The sequence below is a fragment of the Phyllobates terribilis genome, unplaced genomic scaffold (genome assembly GCF_046119375.1).
Source record: "Phyllobates terribilis strain yellow unplaced genomic scaffold, ASM4611937v1 Scaffold_8__6_contigs__length_399053987, whole genome shotgun sequence".
Classification (NCBI taxonomy): Eukaryota; Metazoa; Chordata; class Amphibia; order Anura; family Dendrobatidae; genus Phyllobates; species Phyllobates terribilis.
The window spans coordinates 299,497,277-299,519,437 of record NW_027362768.1 but is presented as its reverse complement, the minus strand read 5'-3'; the positions used below and the strand labels follow the sequence as shown (position 1 = coordinate 299,519,437).

At 40.9% G+C, this 22,161-nt stretch overlaps 1 protein-coding gene across 1 annotated transcript; it reads right to left on the bottom strand.

Annotated features, from left to right (window-relative positions):
• Nucleotides 1-501: 501 nt before the first annotated feature.
• On the bottom strand, nt 502-10,764 carry RAB43 (RAB43, member RAS oncogene family). The gene is made up of 3 exons (XM_073644481.1): nt 10,456-10,764; nt 4,929-5,112; nt 502-1,487 (listed from the first exon to the last, which is right to left on the bottom strand). Exons 1-3 carry the CDS (start codon nt 10,645-10,647, stop codon nt 1,234-1,236), a joined length of 630 nt encoding a protein of 209 aa, XP_073500582.1. The 5' UTR covers nt 10,648-10,764; the 3' UTR covers nt 502-1,233.
• Nucleotides 10,765-22,161: the final 11,397 nt, after the last annotated feature.

The window sequence follows — 22,161 nt, the reverse complement described above, 5'->3', positions numbered from 1 at the left end:
CAATTTTGCCATTTACTGCTGTTCTTTCAATATTAACACCTTTCCCTCCTTGTTTAGTGTCCATTGCCCAGGAGACCAACTGTCGCTGCTGTCTAGCTTGTAAGCATGGCATTTAAGCTGGCTGGAATTAGGAGGCAACGTCACGCTCTAGCAATCCTGGCCAGTTTTCAAAACCGCTTATAAACAAAAATAACAGGTCAATATCGCCAACGTCACTTGTCACAACAGCACAGGAGAACCAGGGAGAGAGTGCCAACAACGCTGCAATGACGGCGAGTATAGGCTTTAATTTATTGGGGCCAAACATTTAGATCAAGAAGGGGTTGCCCAAGTAGTGGACAACCCCTTTAAGCACTCCAGATTAAAATGCATGGATAATATTACCAAATCATAATCAAAACACATCATTTTCAAGTATTTTTTTTATTATTTATTTCAAATTTGCTGATATAAATATATTTATATCTATTTAAGAAAAGAAATACAAATTCCTAAGAAATAGGTAAAAACAAATCTTCTGAAATGTTAAATTGTATCTTTACAGGATTGAAACATTGCACATTATTCCCAGTCTTGAAATGTTCTGTGGTTTTAACCAACCAAAGTTTATAAAATTCAGGAATGACTTCATGTGATAACAGGCAAGAGGTCTGTCCGACGAGAAATATTAATAAAATAGATTTTTTTTCAAGTTTTAAAACACTTTAGAAAAAACATTTGCAAAAATGCAAGCGGTCTTGTGTGCAATATTTTGTGGCCATTTACCACAATGTAGAATTACTTAATAGTATATATATATAAAAAGAAAAAAACCCAAAAAACAAACATGTATCACGTTAGAGGATCATCTAGGGTTCTGAACCTTCAGAAACAGCCCATAGGCTACAAGGCATTTGGTGTGGTTAATATACAAAGTTACAGTGCATAAGTGTCTTAAACAATCTACATCACTGACTCGTGTGGAAACCAGTTCCACAACTTTTTCGGCTGTTGTCCCCCCCACTCCCTTCATGGTCATCTGCTCAATTTCCAAAAATTTCAGGTACTACATTTTTTTTTATAGAAAAAATGAAACAAATATATGGCAGAGCACTGCCAATATGATGCAACAAGATGTAGCTCTTTAACTGGCATCTCCGCATTATACAGAGGTCATCTATGATCATACTAATTGCAGGTAATTTCACCAAATTAACTACCTAACAGATATTAGGGGGGAAAAAAAAGCAGTCATCAACAAGCACAATTCCAGGAGTCTCCAGGCGCCATGTCTTTGCTGTCAAGTTTTATGCCGTCTGTGGCTTTTTCACTGAAGACTGGACCGCCGTGCCTCATCATCAGCTCAGTCGCCATATTCACAAAGGCTTCTTCCACGTTACTGGAATCCTTGGCAGAGGTTTCAAATGTGGTGAGGTCATAATGTTTGGCCAGGGTTTCAGCTTCTCCAAGCTGGACCTCTCGAAATTCATGCATGTCAGACTTGTTTCCTGTAGAGACAGCAAATAGTGATAGATAATATATAAATATATATATATATATATATATATATATATATATATATATATATATATATATATATATATATATATATATATATATATATATATATATATATATATATATATATATATATATATATATATATATATATATATATATATATATATATATATATATATATATATATATATATATATATATATATATATATATATATATATATATATATTTTTTTTTTCATGTCCACTAATGTGACTTATCAACTGAAACATCCACCCAGGCCAAGTGTGGCCATCCACCCAGGCCAAGTGTGGCCATCCAAGTATTCCAGAACAACCACCCACCTAGTGCCAACCAAGTCATTACTGCAGAACAGTGGCCTATGGGACCTATCCAGATGTCAAAGTGTGGCACATGTGCAGTACACAAGTGATGTCTAGGCCACACAAAAGCATGTTTCAACTTGTGTTTTAATACTCTACCAAGAGATTTAATTAATATTGTAGCCATAAAGCTTAAGACAAACCAATATCAAAAATGGATTGTTGGAGAAAGGTTTTTGTCGTTAATTATTTGGACTTTTAAAAAAGAAACTAAAAATGAGTAATCTTGCAATTTTCACACTGGCTACTGGAGCAGTTTTAGACTCCTACTCCCTGTTCTGTTAGGAAGAGTTTTCAGCAGACTCCTTTTCAGAGGCAACTGACAGGTAAAAGACCCACCAATCACAATAGATGTCACACCTGACCCTGCTCCACCTCCCTGCATAATGGCCTTTTCACACACATTAAATGCTTCAGTACAGAAGACCAGTTTGGGTTTTGTTGTGGGTAATATACATGTGTTATTTCCTGAAACAGCTGAGAGTTTAAAGGGAATCTGTCAGTAGGATCAACCCTCCTAAGTAGTGTATATGGGCATGTAGGTTATGGAAACTTTAATAAAATGATATCTTGATCTCTGCAATCCAAGGTCTTATTTTAGAGAAAGCCAGGTTTTTCTTAATATTTAAATGAGCTGGTAAGATCTATGGGCCGGACATAGATCTCCTCGAGAATCTGCCTCCAGAGATTATTTTAAGGGAAAAGGAGTCAAGTGAGAGAAATGTAGATCCAGAGAGCAGACGGTCAGTCAATAAAATGATCAAAATGTAGTATGTAGCCCCAAATGGTAGCCAAAAAAAAAAAAAAAAAAAAAAAAAAAAGCCACTTTGTGTGGAAACAAAACCACAAAGTTACTGTCTCGGAAAATTGACATTTGTTCATTTTAAAAAATAAGTTCAGAATTTTATTAGGCCATTGATATAGTACAATTACAGGGTTGGTTAATACACAAAAAAAAAAAAGACCCGAATAAAAAATGGCAACTTAAACCAATTCTTTGAGACTCATAAAAAACTTGTCCCACAGAAAAGTTTTTAGTTTTGATTGACACTTCACTGAACCATATAACATACCGAGAAAAATAAAATTTAATGTGAAAACGAGGTGAACTAAAAAAGAACAAACAAGTAATGGCTCTTGGAAGAAGGGGAGGGAAAAAAAGTTGAAAGCACAAAAACAAGAAAAACTGTCCTGGTCCTTAAGGGGGTAAAAAAATTGAAATGGCTAAAGAGGAAAAAAAAACAACTTAATTTATGGGCGATTTAATGGAATGTTGTTCTTGCGTCTCCGGCCTTTGTGCCTCACGAGTAAATCCAGCCTGGGCCTCAATTAATAAAAACAGTCAGAAGAAGAGCCTTCGTTGCCCATAGCAACCAACCAGATTCCAGGTTTAATTTCTGGTAAAAGTGAAAGCTGCACAATGATTGGTTGCTAGGGGCAAGAATTACTGTTTTTATAAAACCCTTGTAGCCGTGTGGCAGCAGATAGACTACAGCACAAGACTAAAGTGTGAGACTTCGAATAGCAAATAATGGCCGCCTGCCGCTGCTTTTCTTCCACAAACACCAAGACTTTGGCTGTCCATGTTCTATATCTTGTATTGCAGCTTAGCCCCTCTGAAGTGAATAGGGCAGAGTTGCAATACCAGACACATCCATGGACAAGAGTGGCACTGTTCAGCCATATCCTGGTGTCCTGCTCAACATGGCTCCAGGCTTCTGCCAGATGGCCATGGGACATGAAGCGTCAGTCAGTAGAAGTAGGACGTAGAATCCATACGGGATGGGACATCCGCAGGTGACCTGTAATTACCTCATTGATAGTCATGCAGATGCTTCCGCTTAACAACCCGATCATTTCCATCACAACAAGCCACAGAGACCAGAAGCTTAAACTACAGGACTGGAGGGGGGGGTCTGACCCCAATTATCCCCATGTTAACCATTTGTTGGCCAGTTTCAGCCATTTAAACAATATCCTCCCTCTTCTTTTGAGCTGAAAAAGTCTCCGAGCTAAAGGGTCTGCAGCCAAGATATTCTGTTCCCGTCCTAATCGCCATTCTCTTACAATCAGAGTGAAGGCATCAATGGCAAATCAGTTACAGTGAATGCTGGGGTAACCCAATGATGTCCACAGGAATTCATTATGAGTGGGAAAGGGCTGGCATGGGGGATGGGAATCTTAATAGTGTGGGGGGTAGGAAACATTTCAACTCTGCAATTTTACCTATTTAGGACTTTGAATATTACAATTAAAGTAAAAACCAGCAAAAAAAAAAAAAAACAAAGCACAGAGGGATTTTTAAATTTTGTGTACTACTCATTACCTAAGTTACTGACCACCGCTGCAGTTTATCAGATGGCCTGTTTCCCAAGTAAGGTCTTTGCTATAGAGCTTGCAAGCACTGCTCTGAAAGTGATCAGAATTGTGGATCTGGCAAGTGTCCGTGCCTTGCACTCCTCTGATGGTGCAGAGGTAAAGCTATTTTTCCTTGCAAGATGGATGAGCACACTGCTTGAGTAATCTGCTCAGCCATGGTGCCGGTCTAAATTGTTAATCTCCACAATTATATTTTATCTTTTAGGGGGCTTTATACTTTTTAGAAAAAAAGCAGACAAAGTCAGATAATACTCACCCTCCTTCCACAGGTCCAGCACCAGCTCACTGCTGCTGCTCCGGTCTTGAGAGTTGTGACATGTCAGCAGCTCACATCACCGCTGCACCCAATCACCAAGCTCAGCTGATGTATGTGGCACTAGAAGCGGAGCTCAGTGATTAGCAGCAGCAGTGATGTGAGCAGCTCACCTGCCATCAACACTGCATCAGCAGAAAGGTGTTGCTGGACCTGGTGAGGGCAAGTACTCTTATTTTACAGTCCACTTACTAAAAATGGGGCAAACAGTTAATGGCAGGATGTTTGTACTCTGAAAGGCTGTAGCACCAAGACCAGAATCCATCTGGCAGTGCACACAAAGCTGTACGGTTACCGATATACATTGTATGTATAAGGCAAGTGATGACTCTTCGTAAAGATGAAGAACGCACCGATAAGCAGCTGCACGATGTTGGAGCCGGCGTACTTCCGGACATCCTCTATCCAGCGAGGAACAGATTCAAATGACTTCTTCTTGGTGATGTCATATGCAATGATGGCTCCATTGGCGCTTCTATAATAACTCTGCGTTATGGTCCGAAATCGTTCCTGTCCAGCAGTGTCCCAAATCTGCAGCTGGTAGAGAAGAATAAATCATGTTAGAAGCAAGTCGATGCATGGATTCTCATACATTACAAGTAAAGACCAGTTGTCCAGATGGGTTGAAATTAACCCCACCCCAAAAAATGATCCAGAAATACAGATATGTCTGCGAAAATATGGGAATAAAAAAGTAACAAGGAAAACTGCAATGAATCCCCTTTTTTTGAAAAACTCATTCGCTTGAATTGGAGCATTTGACCTACAAATTGGATAATCCATAAAGACACATTGATAGAATATGTGCAAAGGAGACAGACGTCTGAATGGAATACGATATGGAGAACAAGCTACAGGACCCAGCAACAACAGCAATATTCCCACAATGAGCTTTTGATGCACCCATTAAGTAAACTAGGTTACTTGAATTTGTCAAAAATAGCCTTAGAGACTGCAAAGGTAGCCCTAAAAAAAGGGATCCGTTAAACCCTATAGTACAAAGGACCCTGCTAAATCAAGCCCTACACACAAGGTGACACTAAGCAGCTTTAGGACATTGTTTGCTGCATAACAAAAGTCAAAAAGTCCAGGTTCATCATTTGTGTGTTTTTAGTTTCTTTGTCTTGTGTTTGATGAATTTGCATACAATTTGCAAGTGCAAAAAAAACAAAGTGCAAGGTGTTTTCTTGGCACTCTGGTGCCTTTTTGGCACTTGTGCCATTTTAGAAATAAAACTTGCACAGGCCTTTAATTCACAAAAAAAAAAAAAAATGATACAATGGGGCAGTGGAGTACATTTGTACAAAAAAAAAAATATATAAAATCACTAAGTATTAAGTGAAAACACTGAAATATGGAAAGTACTGATAATCAATGTCTTTCTTGACTTCTCAATATAAAATTAATTGTTGCATCAAACCATGATATGGATATCTAATTCCAGACAATGACCCACATTACGGGCACAAGATTACACACAGCAGGAAATGGCGGTGAAAACCACACAAATATTACACAAGATTCATGCAACTTCCAGGTGCTGTAACTGTTCAGCAAAACAAAGACTTCGTGGCATTTGTATGTGAAATAATCCAATAAAGAGAAGTGCAGACTGCAGAGTCCATATATAAAAATAGCAAAAGATTATACAGACCTAACCAATATCAGGAATCCACAAGTAAAAAAATAAATACAAACCGTTACATCTCAATATGTAACAATGCCAAGTGATTTAGTTTCATGTGCAAATCACTGATGTGTTAACATGTATATCAATGCGATGGGAACTTTAATACATCACTAAATATTCCACCTAAACAGCAATGTCAATAAACAAATATTTTACCCCCATTAAATTAAAAAATCCAGAGCAATTAAGCACACTTAGAAAAAAAAAAAAAACATACCCCAGTGTGTGTTTCGCCAGTCTTTGTCAGGAGGCGCCTGAAGATTGGTGAAACGCATGTTGGGGCAGAGGCCGTTCTCTCTTCTAAGCGTGGCTGGCAAGTACTCTAGTTAAAGAGCAGTCACCAAGTGAAAAGTGACTCGTTTTTGATTATTTTATTCCCACTGTGTACCTGAATAGTTTTTTTTTTTAGTCTGATATACGGCTCCGAAGATCTAGGCCTTTTTATTTTGTGATACTTTTTATGGTCTTTACCAAGGAGGCATTGTGCACGGGGTAATTATGCAGAGGAGCCTAAAGACAAGTCCTCAGAGAATCCTGTGTCACCCTCTAGATAAAGATCAGAAAAAGTTAGCACTTAAAATGGGCCATATGTTTCCAGAGATGAAAGTTTTTTTTTTTTTTTAGAAGCAAAAAAAAAAAAAAAAAATGCTCAGGGAAGCAGCAGGAATAAATGGAGCAAAAGCTCGCCATTATGACCTAGTGGCAGGTCCTGTAATAAGTATTGGAGGTGAAACATTTATTGATCATTTATAGATTGCCATTTAGGTGGAATATTTTGTAATGTGTTGAAAGCCGCACCTTGCTTTGGTATACATGTTTACAGCAGTCTGTCTCTGTAGGTAAATCTTTAAATTTGTAAAGCTTTCTTTGTCCCATCAGATCAGCCACTTTTCTGTAAACTAGAACTTTATTGTAGACGACAAACACAGATCCACAAAAGCCTAAAAGTGGAGCACAAGGCGTGTGCCAAATTTGTGTTTGAGACCCTTGTACCCACTTCTGAGTCTGTTTACAGCTCTTCGCAGCTTACTAAAGGGCACTAACTTTATTAACTCCATTCCTTTATTTGACAAAACCATTGGTGTAAAGTACAGACAGGGGTATAAGGAAACTTTAAAATGCCTATAGAAAGTTGTTCTAAATTTTGTAATTTCATGTCCATTATTTTGACACCATTGCACAATTTATTGATTAATTATACCGCAATATTACAAGAATCTATTCACGCTATTTTCATGTCAATGAGGTAAGCTTCAGTCAGTTTTTTTTTTCTCATATGTGAAAAAATTAATTAAGTTTTATCAGTGTTTTCGGTTTGAGTTGCATCAGTTTTTCCTCATACATAAAAATGGGGAAAAAAAAAAAAAGTTTTCAACCTTCTATCTTAGTCCATGAAAAATCACAGTTAACTCGGATGACATCTGAGTGCAGTCTGATTTTTTTGCCCCCCACAGGCCCATAGACTTGCTTTGCCGATTTTGATCTAACACTCAGATCAAAATTATATATGACCCCGTGATTGAAGCATCTTTTTTTTTTTAGGTCCTGTATCAAGGCCTGTGATATGTGTCACCACAGGCCTTCATAGAGCTGGATCTTGGTTGTCCTGGTTTGGTTTGGGGGAATCCTACCCTACAGCTTGGACCGCTTTGACCTACAGTATATGCATTGAACATAGCTTATACGTCTGATGAAGGGTCTTCACCTGAAACGTAATACTGTACTTACGGTGGTGTAACCAATGGCAATGAATTACTGACAATAAATGCAGTTTGAAGCACCTTCAAGTGCCTTTAGATGTGCAGTTCCTTCACTCTAAAGTAACCCATTTACTATTATAGGTATGAGGGCTTTCCGAGAGACATGGATGGCAGTCATACGCAAAAAATTGACATCTGAATAAGGCCTTATGAATCCACCAATAAAAGTTTTGGCTCAAGACTAAAACCCCTCTAAAACCAAGCCTAGGGTATCACACTGCCAGTTGGGTTTTGTTCTTTTCTAGGAAAACCAACCCCCTGTAAACAAAAAAGCTCAGTTTTGTGACCCCTTCTGGACAGATTCCCCTTATGACAGGTGATTAAATGTATCACCTATCCCCAAGTATAGGAGACAAATGTATAATTTGGGATGGGGGTGGGCTAGGACATCCACCAATCACAACTTTGGGGTCCCCAGTGCTCTGTAAATGGAGTGGTAATGTGAGGGTCCCATCATTTGAATCTCCATTCCATAGGATAATGTCTGATTGCTGAAGTGGGAAAATCCCTTTAAATGGAACAAATTTTAAAATGTAGTGGGAAATCTCTTTAAACGTAACTAATTATAATAGACGTCATGTGATATTTTCTTTGCCAAGTGAAACAATAATAAAAAGACTGATAACCCGCTAACCCTATAACACCTGTCCTGAAGGCCCTGTCCTGGGGAAATCTGCAGTGTCACAACAGGAAGCCGGCTCCGGAGCAGCCAGATTACAAGCTGCGTAGCAGAAACAAAGGCTCCAACTCAGAAACAAAGCCACAAAGCTGAAACTACAGGACACACGGGGAAAGGAGTACATATACCTAGAAGAACACGTCACACAGAAGGGGCATCTACCCCTAAACACATGACCAAGAAGTTAAGTTCCTTCAGAGAAACACTTGGGTTTACATCAGCATTAGAATGCAGGGTTTTAAAGTTTTTGTAACAAATATCTCACATATTAAGGGCCTCATACACTTTAGAGAAAAGTTAGATTGGTCATCATCTGATGTTATGAGGGGCTCCCGGACTGCCCCAAACACACGATGTCAGAAACCCAACAAGCCAGATCCTCTTCTCCCCCCCAACGGCCGATCCTTTTCTTTGGCGCGGCGATAATCCGTTGCCACAGGAGTCAGTCTGGCAGCAACTCTGAGAACAAAGGACTGGTCAACCGAGAATCCCAGAGTATTGCGGAATCGGGGATAGTTGGCGGCTGCACAATCGTCAACCATCTAAAGTTTATGGGGGCGCTTTAATTTAGTATGAGATTATCCCACCAATAATATTTATCATGTATCCACAAGATAGATAATAAATGGATGATCATGGGGTCAGAGTGCTAAGGTCTTCACCTGATCACCATGTCTATGGAAGCAGTGGTCACACGTGCACCACCGCTGCATTCACATGGACCATCACCCTCACAATCATGGGGGGAAGGGGTCCCAGGGGACAGACCCCCACTGATCTTACATTTATCTAACCTGTGCAGAGGTGATAAATGCAATTTGTGGGATAACCTCAAAAGGGATTTCTAGCAGAGATAAAGCGAAGTAATCACCTATCCCCAGGGCAGCTGGTAAGTGGGGGATCCATGGAGGGGGTCCTCTAACCATTGCTGTTTTCTCCACTTAGAAAGAATCAAACTCCATTATTTAAATTGTGCATTACCATTATATTAGTGGTTGTATTGACCAAAAATATTGAGATAACCTCCCCCCCTGGCCTACAGCCCTTCATCTGCCAGCTACCTCCCACCCATTGTCTATGGCTATAGCCTTAGGATCACCACATTGTAGTGAAGGGGAATTCCAGCTGATTGTATCACTGATACCTTAGAAGAAAACAATGGAGGAGGAGGGGGAGGGGGTGTCAGGAGATCTGCAGCTTATTCTCAAAGTAAAAGGGACACAGATCCTATAGTAGGTGCAGGGGTTGTAATCTCACCCGGGCCCTGGAGCTTAAGGGGCCCAAAAAGTCCATATGAAAAAGATGTACAATTAAAGCCCCATAGTAGTTGGGGGCACTGGTGACATTTTACATTGGGACCCACAAGCTTCAAGTTATGCCACTGCCCTTTAGCCCCTACCCCCACTGCCCTTTGGCCCCACACAGATTTCCACCAGGTGAAATCCCTGCCATCAGTCTCCTAATATAGACCATAGACCAATTTCTGACATGTAAGAATCATGATAATAAAGAGATCTCAAATCCCCCCAAAAAGTCACAATCCATCAGTACAAAGTACTGTCCAAGTTCTGTTTGCATCCTAAAAGTAATCATGACATGCTTCTTTCAACCTGATCGACCGATAATTGTCTGAAGTGGAAATACAGTTGTTTGCACAGTTACAGTGAACTCTAAGTAAACAACTGGGACTTGTAGTTCTACCACAGCTCACACCCACGTCACCCCCCCAGATCAGCTACATTAGTTTTTACCTTAACCCGTTTCCCTTGAATGTCCAGGGTCTTCATCGTGAAGTCCACACCGATCGTGTTCCCCTGTCGCTCCACGAACACCCCACTTTTGAACCGCTGCACCACGCATGTCTTTCCCACCCCGGCATCTCCGATCAGTACGATCTTGAACAAGAAATCATAGGCATCGTCCGAGTCTATTGGAGCGGACATGCCGGGGTCCCGGGAACCGAGACCTGCTTGTGCAGCCCGTGACGTGGTGCGAACAAGCCGTGGATCTGACAACGCGGAACTGCAACAGCTTTCTAAAGAATCAGAAGGACCCCTGGGGCTGCTCATTGGTTGCGCGATAGTCTAGATACGCTGCAAGTAATACACCACTTTCACATAGCTGCCCGTATTTATGCCTGTCCGGATTATCATGTGGCAGATACACCACTTGCACATAACTGTCTGTATTGAAGCCTGACTGAAGTATTATGTAGCTAATACACCACTTGCACATATCTGCCTGTCGTAATGCCTGACTGAAATATTACCGCACTTCCTCATAGCCGTCCGCAGTAAGGCCTGTCTGAGACATTTTTTTTTCTTTTATTTTAACCCTTTTACCCCCGAAGGTGGTTTGCACGTTAATGACCAGGTCAATTTTTATAATTCTGACCACTGTCACATTATGAGGTAATAACTCTGGAACGCTTCAACGGATCCCCCTGATTCTGAGATTGTTTTTTCGTGACATATTGTACTTCATGATAGTGGTAAAATTTATTCGATATGACTTGCGTTTCTTTGTGAAAAAATCAGAAATTTAGCAAAAATTTTGAAACTTTCACAATTTTCAAAATTTGAATTTTTATGCCCTTAAATCAGAGAGATATGTCACACAATTAGTTAATAAATAACATTTCCCACATGTCTACTTTACATCAGCACAATTTTGGAACCAAATTTTTTTTAGGTTAGGAAGTTATAAAGGTTAAAATTTGACCAGCGATTTCTCATTTTTTCAACAAAATTTAAAAAAACATTTTTTTAGGGACCATATAACATTTGAAGTGACTTTGAGGGGTCTATATGACAGAAAATACCCAAATGTGACACCATTCTAAAAACTGCACCCCTCAAGGTGCTCAAAACCACATTCAAGAAGTTTATTAACCCTTCAGGTGATTCACAGGAATTTTTAGAATGTGAAAGAAAAAAATGAACATTTAACTTTTTTCACAAAAATGTTACTTTGGACCCAAATTTTATTTTTGCAGGGATAGCAGGAAGAAAATCGATTCCAAAATTTTTTTGTGCAATTTCTCCTGAGTAAGCATTTACCCCATATGTGGGGGAAAACCACTGTTTGGGCGCACAGCAGGGTTCAGAAGGGACGGAGCGCCATTTGACTTTTTGAATGTAAAATTTGCTTGAATAATTAGCGGACGCCATGTTGCATTTGGGGAGCCCCTGATGTGCCTAAACAGTGGAAACCCCCCACAAGTGACACCATTTTGGAAACTAGACCCCTCAAGGATTTTATCAAGCGAATAGTGAACATTTTGAACCCAGAGGTACGACACAGAATTTGATAACATTAGGTCATCATTTTGAATAAGTTGTCATTAGTCTTGAGCGCAAGTGCTCGCTACTTGAGTTTGCATCGGGTACTTAGGTATGCACCATGTATCATGGGTGCTCGAGTGACATGCTCGAATACCCGCCCCGCATGTTTCACGGTTGTTAGACACCCAAAAAAACCATGCCCATACAGGGACCGCTCGTGTATGGCAGGCAATCTCTGCAAGTTTTTTTGACTGTATAACAGCCACGAAACATGCGGGGCAGGGACTCGAGCATGTCACTCGAGCACTTGCGATACTTGGTGCATACCCGAGCACCCAATGCAAACTCAAGTAGCGAGCACTTGCACTCAATACTAGTAGCCATATTGTCGTCATTTTTTTCCTTACTTTTGAAAAAATCCCAACAATAATACAACCCTAACCCTAATACAACCTTAACTGATGGTGGGATGGCTTATATACTATTTTTGATAAAAAAAAGTGTTACTAAGAACCCTATTTTATTTAAATGCACTTGCTTTTTATTTACTTACAGCAGGGTTTATGTTCATTTTGCTTCTTATAGGTTTTTCTGATTCATGGCCATTGTGAAACATGCATTTATGTGCTGCATGTATACCAACTTAAACCAAGCTCACATTTTGTGTTTTTTAACCTTAACCATAACTCTAACCCTAGCACAACCCTAACCCTAATCCTAGCACAACCCTAACCCTAGCACAACCCTAACCCTAATCCTAGTACAACCTTAACCCTAGTACAACCCTAACCCTAATCCTAGCACAACCCTAACCCTAGCACAACCCTAACCCTAATCCTAGTACAACCCTAACCCTAGCACAACCTGAACCCTAGCACAACCCTAACCCTAATCCTAGCACAACCCTAACCCTAGCACAACCCTAACCCTAATCCTAGTACAACCCTAACCCTAGCACAACCTTAACCCTAGTACAACCCTAACCCTAATCCTAGCACAACCCTAACCCTAATCCTAGTACAACCCTAACCCTAGCACAACCTTAACCCTAGCACAACCCTAACCCTAACCCTAGCACAACCCTAACTCTAATCCTAGCACAACCCTAACCCTAGCACAACCCTAACCCTAACCCTAGCACAACTCTAACCCTAGCATAACCCTAACCCTAGCACAACCCTAACCCTAGCACAACCCTAACCCTAGAGTTTATTTTTTACGCTGTTTCTCGTGCGGTATAAGTGATTAGACAACTTTATTCTTCGGGTCGGTGCGATTACAGCGATACCAGAATCATATCAGGCTTTTATGATTGACAGCTGTCATGCACTAAAAAAACCTTTTTTTTGCAAAGACTAGTTTTTGCATCTCCATATTTTGAGAGCTATAATTTTTCCATATTTCGGCCGACAGAGTCATGTGACGGCTTGTTTTTTGCGGGACAAGTTGACGTTTTTATTGGTACCATTTTCAGGCACGTGACATTGTTTGATCGCTTTCTATTCCGATTTTTGGGAGGCAGAATAAACAAAAACCAACAATTCAGGAATTGTTTTTTTATGTCGTTTCGCGTGTGGTAAAATTGATAAGGCAGCTTTATTCTTCGGGTCAGTATGTTTACAGCGGTACCACATTTATATCTTTTTTATGTTTTGGCGCTTTTACTCAATAAAAGGTATTTTATAGAAAAAATATATTTTTTTGTATCGCTTTATTCTGAGAGCTATAACTTTTTTATTTTTCGGCTGATGGAGTTGTATGATGGCTTGTTTTTTGCAGGACAAGATGACATTTTCAGCGGTACCATTTTTATTTACATTCGTCTTTTTGATCGCGTTTTATTCCATTTTTTGTTTGGCAGTATGATGATAAAGCATCCTTCTTTGCTTTGTTTTTTTTATTTTTTACCGTGTTCACTAAAGAGGTTAACTAATGGGACAGTTTTAAAGGTCAGGTCGTTACAGACATGGCGATACCAAATATATGTACTTTTATTGTTTTTTTTTTTTCATTAGAATATTTATTTATGGGTACAGTATATTTTTATTTTTTTGGATTATTTTTTCATTTTTTTTAATATTTTTATATATTTTTTTCACTTACTGAGACTCTTTTTTAACTTTTACACTTTGTCCCACTATGGGAATTTCATTTTTTGCAGGCTGATCGCTTGCACAGCATAAGGATGAAGCATCAACTGCAGCCCCTGCACATACACACATGCACTGAGCATGATCTACCTATCTTGCTGATGCCTGGTGACCTGGATGTCGTCATGACGACATCGGGTCACCATAGCAACTATTTGGACCCTGCATACACAGCCCGGGATGCCGGATAGAAGGTGAGAGGCGTGCTCTTACCAGTATACAGTGGGTACGGAAAGTATTCAGACCCCTTTAAATTTTTCACTCTTTGTTTCATTGCAGCCATTTGGTAAATTCTAAAAAGTTCATTTTTTTTCTCATTAAAGTACACTCTGCACCCCATATTGACTGAAAAAAAACAGAAATGTAGAAATTTTTGCAAATTTATTAAAAAAGAAAAACTGAAATAGCACATGGTCATAAGTATTCAGACACTTTGCTCAGTATTGAGTAGAAGCACCCTTTTGATCTACTACAGCCATGAGTCTTCTTGGGAATGATGCAACAAGTTTTTCACACGGTCTTGCATGGTGCAGCACCTCCCACCATGCAAGACCGCAATCTTACCTGTCAGTCCATGCTGCACTCTTTGCTCCAGTACCTGCTCTGTCCATGTCTCTTGTCTGATTGCTTAGGGCGTCGGCGCGGTTTTCTGCTTGTTTCTTATAGCTACTGTGTGCACTTTCCTAATGCATCCCCAGCCTATTGCTGTGAGTCATTGGATACTTAAACCCCCTCCACCCAGTAGGAGGTGCCTGAGCAACACTTTCAGTTTGTCCTTGCAACTGAATTGCCAGGTCCTGTCCTGTATCTAGTCTGTTCCGCCACCCTGGGGGCTGTATACCCAGGCCTGTTACCTGTCTGTTCTGCCACCCTGGGGGCTGTATACCCAGGCCTATTACCTGTCTGTTTCCGCCACCCTGGGGGCTGAGTTCCCAGGCTCGTTTCTGTATCTTGTTTCTGTTTCAGTTCCTGTCTGAACAGTGTCCTAGCCTGTTTCTTGTTTGTTTCCATGTTTGTACCTTCCCTTTTCCTGCAGTGTCTGAACCTGCACCTAACTCCAACTCGTTGTCTCTGTACTTCTGTTTGTGAGTTTTGTGTCCACTCGCTACTTCATTGTAAGTACCTTGTGTGTATCTGGTTCGGCTCGTTCTGTTTCCCTGCCTCCGTATTTACCTCCTGTGTTCTAGCTATCTTCCTGTATCTTCCAGTCTGTTCCATGTGAACAGAGCCCTGTCCTGTCTGCCGGAGAGAAAAAAAGCAAAGGGTAGAGTAGGCACCAGGCATAGTAAATAATCAAATATGGAGGCAGTGTATTGAAACCATTGTAGAAATTTTATTGTAGAAAAGACATACAACACCACTTAATTAAAAAAATACAGTTAAAAAACATATAAGACAAGAAAAAATGCATGGACAAAAAATAACCCCCTAGAGAGTTCTAACATGTGAATCCAATATAGTGTGCATACAGATATCTACATCGGAGAATATATGTCACAAATATAATGTGAGATCCAATGATCCTGGTAATATAAGAAAAACTGCTATGATAAGCCCTCTGAATGATCTGTATGACGTATGTATAATATAAGATCCAATAATCCTAATATTGCGGACAAATTACTATAATGAGCCCTCTAAATAATTAATAGAAATATCACTAAAATAGTGAATTCAAACCTCAGGGAAGAATATGTCCTCCCAGAAATAGGTGCATATCTGACAGGTAAGAATCTAACAAAGAGGCTACACGAATCAATCAAAAAGTATGATACTGACCATGTGGATTCACAATAGGATACAGGGGATGTCACCGATGCGTGACCCTATGCGTTACGCCATTAGATCCTGGCTTCCTCAGGGGTAATTAGATCCTGGCTTCCTCCTGTCTGCCTTCACCTTCTGCTCTGCTTGCTCACCGCTCCGGCAGTTCCGCTCTGCTCCGCTTGTTTACCGCACCTGCAGTTCCGCTCTGCTCTGCTTTTTCACCGCTCCGGCGGTTCCGCTCTGCTCTGCTTGTTTACCGCACCTGCGGTTCCGCTCTGCTCTGCTTGTTTACTTCTCCGGCGGTTCCACTCTGCTCTGCTTGTTTACCGCTCCGGCGGTTCCGCTCTGCTCTGCTTGTTTACCGCACCTGCGGTTCCGCTCTGGTCTGCTTGTTTACCGCACCTGCGGTTCCGCTCTGCTCTGCTTGTTTACCGCACCTGCGGTTCCGCTTTGCTCTGCTTGTTCACCGCACCTGCGGTTTTGCTCCGCTCTGCTTGTTCACCGCACCTGCGGTTTTGCTCCGCTCTGCTTGTTCACCGCACCTGCGATTTTGCTCCACTCTGCTTGTTCACTGCACCTGCGGTTTTGCTCCGCTCTGCTTGTTCACGGCACCTGCGGTTTTGCTCCGCTCCGCTTGTTCACCGCTCCTGCGGTTTTGCTCTGCTAGTCCACCGCACCTGCGGCTCTGTTCCTGTATCCCACTTTGTACTGGTCCCTATCCAGCCTACATTCATACCTGCCAGTATCTGCTTGTCTGCATTCCAGCCGTGCCTGTCAGCACCCGCCTGCCTTCATACCAGCCGTGCCTGCTAGTACCCACCTGCCTTCATACCAGCCATGCCTGCCAGTGCCCACCTGTCTGCATACCAGCTAACCTGCCTTTTCCTGCATTCCCCGGTGTGGGTCAACAGCTGTGACCGGGGTCTGACCCGGAGTAGCACCTGGTCCCTCTGCTCGGTTCCTCCCTGGTTCACGGAGTTGACTGAGCCGCCGTGTGACCTTGGTCGGATCGGGTTGATACTTAGTTATGCCCCTCCAGGCACTCCTCGGTTCATGGTACAGTGGGATCACTAATCACGCTCACGCCAGTCAGTCCGGGCGCGAGCGTAACAACTTTGTGGAACTTTCTCCCATCTGCCTACTGCATCTCTGGGGCTCAGCCACAGTGATCTTGGGGTTCTTCTTCGCCTCTCTCACCAAGGCTCTTCTCCCACGATTGCTCAGTTTGGCTGGACGGCCAGGTCTAGGAAGACTTCTGGTGGACCCAAACTTCTTCCATTTAAGGATTATGGAGGCCACTGTGCTCTTAGGAACCTTGAGTAATGCAGAAATTCTTTTGTAACCTTGGCCAGATCTGTGCCTTGCCACAATTCTGTCTCTGAGCTTCTTTGGCAGTTCCTTTGAGCTCATGATTCTCATTTGGTCTGACATGCACTGTGAGCTGTGAGGTCTTATATAGACAGGTGTGTGCCTTTCCAAATCAAGTCCTATCAGTTTAATTAAACACAGCTGGACTTCAATGAATGAGTAGAACCATCTCAAGGAAGATCACAAGGAAATGGGTGTCTGAGCAAAGGGTCTGAATACTTATGACCATGTGATATTTCAGTTTTTCTTTTTTAATACATTTGAAAACATTTCTACATTTCTGTTTTTTTTCAGTCAAGATGGGGTGCAGAGTGTACTTTAATGAGAAAAAAAAATTAACTTTTTAGAATTTACCAAGTGGCTGCAATGAAACAAAGAGTGAAAAATTTAAAGGGGTCTGAATACTTTCCGTACCCACTGTATAAACCAGTAAGATACGTATTATTACTCCCTACGTCACAAAGGGGTTAAAGCAACAGTTTTGTACGAGACTGTACATATCCTGTAATGTTTATTTTACTGCTTTAAAGTAAAAGTGGACATAGATTTCAAATTTTGGAAACAAAAGGAATATATGTTAACAGGAAAATGTGCTGATTTCCTATTTGGAAGACATGGGAAGGCTGCAGCGGTCATATCAAGGGAAGACACAACATTAGAGCAACCTGTGCAGCCAGACCCCTGGGTCATGTGACCCCTCAACCCTCCCTCCCAAAAATAAATGCCTGTCGGGATCTGGTGTGGAGGTTGGTGGTCATAGTGTGCCCATGTCTGGGGGTGGTCAGTATCAATTTTGCTTACATTTATTATACTGAACACTACTATGGAGTAAACCATTATCTTATGAAGTGTCTATGAAGTCCGATGTATACGCTTCTGCCCTGGAGCATCATCTAGTACAGGGATGTCAAACTCAAACACACAGAGGACCAAAATGAAAAACTTGGACAAAGTCATGGGCCAAACAGTACACAGTATAATGGGCACCACATAGTCCTCCATACAGAATAATGGTCCCTCATAGTCCTCCATGCAGTATAATGGGCCCCACAAAGTCCTCCATACAGTATAATGGGTCCCACAAAGTCCTCCATACAGAATAATGGCCCCACATAGTCCTCCATACAGAATAATGGCCCCACATAGTCCTCCATACAGAATAATGGCCCCACATAGTCCTCCATACAGAATAATGGGCCCGACATAGTCCTCCATACAGAATAATGGCCCCACATAGTCCTCCATACAGAATAATGGGCCCCACACAGTCCTCCATACAGTATAATGGGCCCCACACAGTCCTTCATACAGTATAATGGGCCCAACATAGTCCTGCATACAGAATAATGGGCCCCATATAGTCCTCCATACAGAATAATGGGCCCCACATAGTCCTCCATATGGAATAATGAGCCCCACATAGTCCTCCATACAGAATAATGGGCCCCACATAGTCCTCCATACAGAATAATGGGCCCCACATAGTCCTCCATGCAGAATAATGGGCACCACATAGTCCTCTATACATAATAAGGGGTCCCACATAGTCCTCCATACACAATAATGGGCCTCACATAGTCCTTCATACAGAATAATGGGCCCCATATAGTCCTCTATACATAATAAGGGGCCAAACATAGTCCTCCATACACAATAATGGGCCTCACATAGTCCTCCATATAAAATAATGGGCCCCACATAGCCCTCCATACAGAATATTACATACATACAGTATGTGAGGTGTCCATGTTAAAATTGGATATCACACAAACAGCACAAACACCAATGTTAGTCAATTGGGCTGGTTAGAAGACTTTTTTCACACGGACAGAGTATCCTTGTGCAGAAAATTGCAAGATGCACTGGTGTCTTCCATATTGAAATCTATGGGTGCACAAAAAAAATCAGATCCCATAAGGATCATCCGTATTGCATCCAATTTTTATGGATACACTGTAATTCTTAACATTGGAAACTGTATCTGGTCTTGTAAATTTTATTTACTGCTGATGTATAAAAATGGATGTCATACAGATGGAAAAAACGTACACATGGATGACGCACGAATGGAATAAAGGTGACAATAGGTATCAAAAATCATCCGTTTTTTTCTGAATGAAAATCGGATGATTTTCCATAAGCTCATCTGAACCTGACATTATGGCAAGTGACACATCCTCTCTAAAGCAAATTGATCCATTCCTAATCCAATTTATACCTCATTACACAATAGTTAAATGCATTTCTCAAAAAAGACCACTAGATGGCAATAGCGTTACACTGCAAAGTTCCCTAAATTAGAGAAAATGCTCTTTTTTTCCCCCCAGAATGTTTCACCACGTCTTTATAATTATTTAAATATATTTTCAGCAGAGACTTATTTCACTCCCTTATTTAACAAACTGTCAAGTTTGTAAAAAATTAAATTCACCAATTACGTGAACTGAATTCCTCTGGATGTTTCGGTGAAACGTTTTTGTGTTTTTACTACACAAAATCTAAATGATGTGTTTGTTGCTGATTCAGGGAGACTGCAATGCAAGGCACAAATGGATTTTGTTTGACTTTTTTGATGCTGATCAACAGAAATATCATATTCCTACCACTGCAATGATTACAGTTATTATAAAATAATTTAATGCAAAATAATTTAACCATTTGAGTCAACATAAAAAAAGGTTGTTTGGAAGATTTCAGCTGTGGCTCATTTTGCAGCCACCCAGACATTTCTCCTGGAAATATAAAAATACAAGTAACATGAACAGAGTGTCTTGAGTGGCTTTGAGTCAAGGGTCCTAAGTGTGGGACCCCTCCTCTACCATGTCTGAGTCCTTATATCATTCATACCTCCCAACATGCAAAGATAATGAAGGACACAAACTGCTATGTGTGCACTGACAGTGTATAATTTACACTAAGACGTAAGCTTTTCCAGTCTTTTATATGCCACCACATAGAAATATTGCTCCTAGTGAAGCCCGTTAGTGTTCCCACATAGTATAGTACCATTTTCATTGCCCACACAGTGCTCAGCATACACAGTATTATACCCCCACAGCGCACACATTATAATGCCCCCATAGTGCCTCACAAACACAGTATGAATCATGTACTGATGGTGTTTCTGCCGCTGCATTCATGTACTGACTGTGTTTTTGCCTCTGTATTTATGCACTGATGGTGTTTCTGCCACTGAATTCATGTGCTGACGGTGCTTCTGCCGCTGCATTCATGTACTGATGGTGTTTCTGCCGCTGCATTGATGTACTGATTGTACTTCTGCCAGTGCATTCATGTACTGACTGTGTTTCTGCCACTGTATTCATGCACTGGTGGTGTTTCTGCCTTTGCTTTCATGTACTGATGGTGTTTCTGCCACTGCATTCATGTACTGACTGTGTTTCTGCCGCTGTATTCATGCATTGATGGTGTTTCTGCCTCTGCATTCATGTACTGATGGTGTTTCTGCCGCTGCATTCATCTACTGACGGTGTTTGTGGCTCTGCATTCATGTACTGACTGCATTTCTGCCACTGCATTCATGTACTGACTGTGTTTTTGCGGCTGCATTCATGTACTGATAGTGGTTCTGACGTTGCACTCATGTGCTACAGTGGTTCTGATCTTGTACACATGTAGCAATCCATAACATGTTTCATGGCTATGTTAAAACTTAAGAAGTGTCAACATTTGGAGATTTGAGATTATGAGGAGGATATGGTGAGTTTCTGCTCCAAAGAACTCAGCTGAAGTTAACGAATGTTCACACTCATTTTTTTTGGAGCAGAATCTGAGCAGACACTCTCCAACTCCTCCTCAAATACTCAAAATTTTGTTCTGGTGATGTATTAATGTACTGATGGTGGTTCTGGTGATGTATTTATGTAACTACCCCTTTAAAAATGTTTGCGGCCCTTGGGATTGGTTCAGTATGACAATGTGGCCCTTGGACCAAAAAAAAGTTGTGCACCCTGGTTTACAGTGAATGCAGCTGATGCCTTCATTTCAGAATTATTTGCTGTAGACATCACTTATATCACTTATAATGATTCATTATGGGTTTTCCAATGTGTCTGCAAAAATATTGTCTGTCTGTGATTTTTTGATATGCTGTCCAGAAAAAATAAAAAGATAAGTTGACATAAAACTGCCCTCTCTTCACATGCTATAGTCTAATTGCATCCTATATAACAAGCAGGAATCATTGGAGACCAAAGCAGCATCTCATAGGATAAGATTTAGCTCGCAGCACTCAGCAGCCGCTCATTTTCTGCAGCGATTATATTATATTATTTATGTCAGGAGACCAGTGAGGGACACAGGGCTGAGAGTGGAGGAGCGACGGAAAGTAAGTATAATTTAGGTAGGACCCTGGGTCCAATAATAAGGGGTTTTTAAGTACTTGACAACCCCTTTAATGATGGGGTTCAAAATGTATGAATGCAACTGAGCTTGGATGTCACAAATTAAACAGCTAGAATATATGGCTGGAATGCTACTATAAAGGAGCTTTGTAGGATTGTGTGTTGGAGACCTATCATTTACATAGACCACTTATGAAGGATTTATAGTAGTCTAATCCCTTGGGCACATTTTATTCTGTACTTGGCCCTGAATTGCTCATATGCATAGACCTAAGATTTCATTAGATAGTAGCCAAGAAGAAGCCAATTGATCCATAATTAAAGGGCATGGACATATTGCTTATGATGGTCCATAACAACTATGCAAAGGAGCAGTATAGAAGCAATAGGAAATTTGTAATCCAGGGATCTAGGGCAATTTTAATTTGGAAAACGTTGGTGGTCTGAGATTGAAGAATTCACCTCTATTATATTTTGACATGTGAGTGGTCCATATTGAGTGGGTTTCCTCTTTATAAAAAATC

What these genes read in the sequence shown, in the direction of transcription:
- RAB43 (XM_073644481.1), bottom strand. Translation starts at nt 10,647, where the DNA reads ATGTCCGCTCCAATAGACTCGGACGATGCCTATGATTTCTTGTTCAAG. An exon ending in TTCAAGGGAAACGGGTTAAG is followed by an intron (nt 5,113 to 10,455) that starts GTAAAAACTAAT and finishes CTTCTCTACCAG; the next exon opens with CTGCAGATTTGGGACACTGC. An exon ending in CATCGTGCAGCTGCTTATCG is followed by an intron (nt 1,488 to 4,928) that starts GTGCGTTCTTCA and finishes CTGTCTCTACAG; the next exon opens with GAAACAAGTCTGACATGCAT.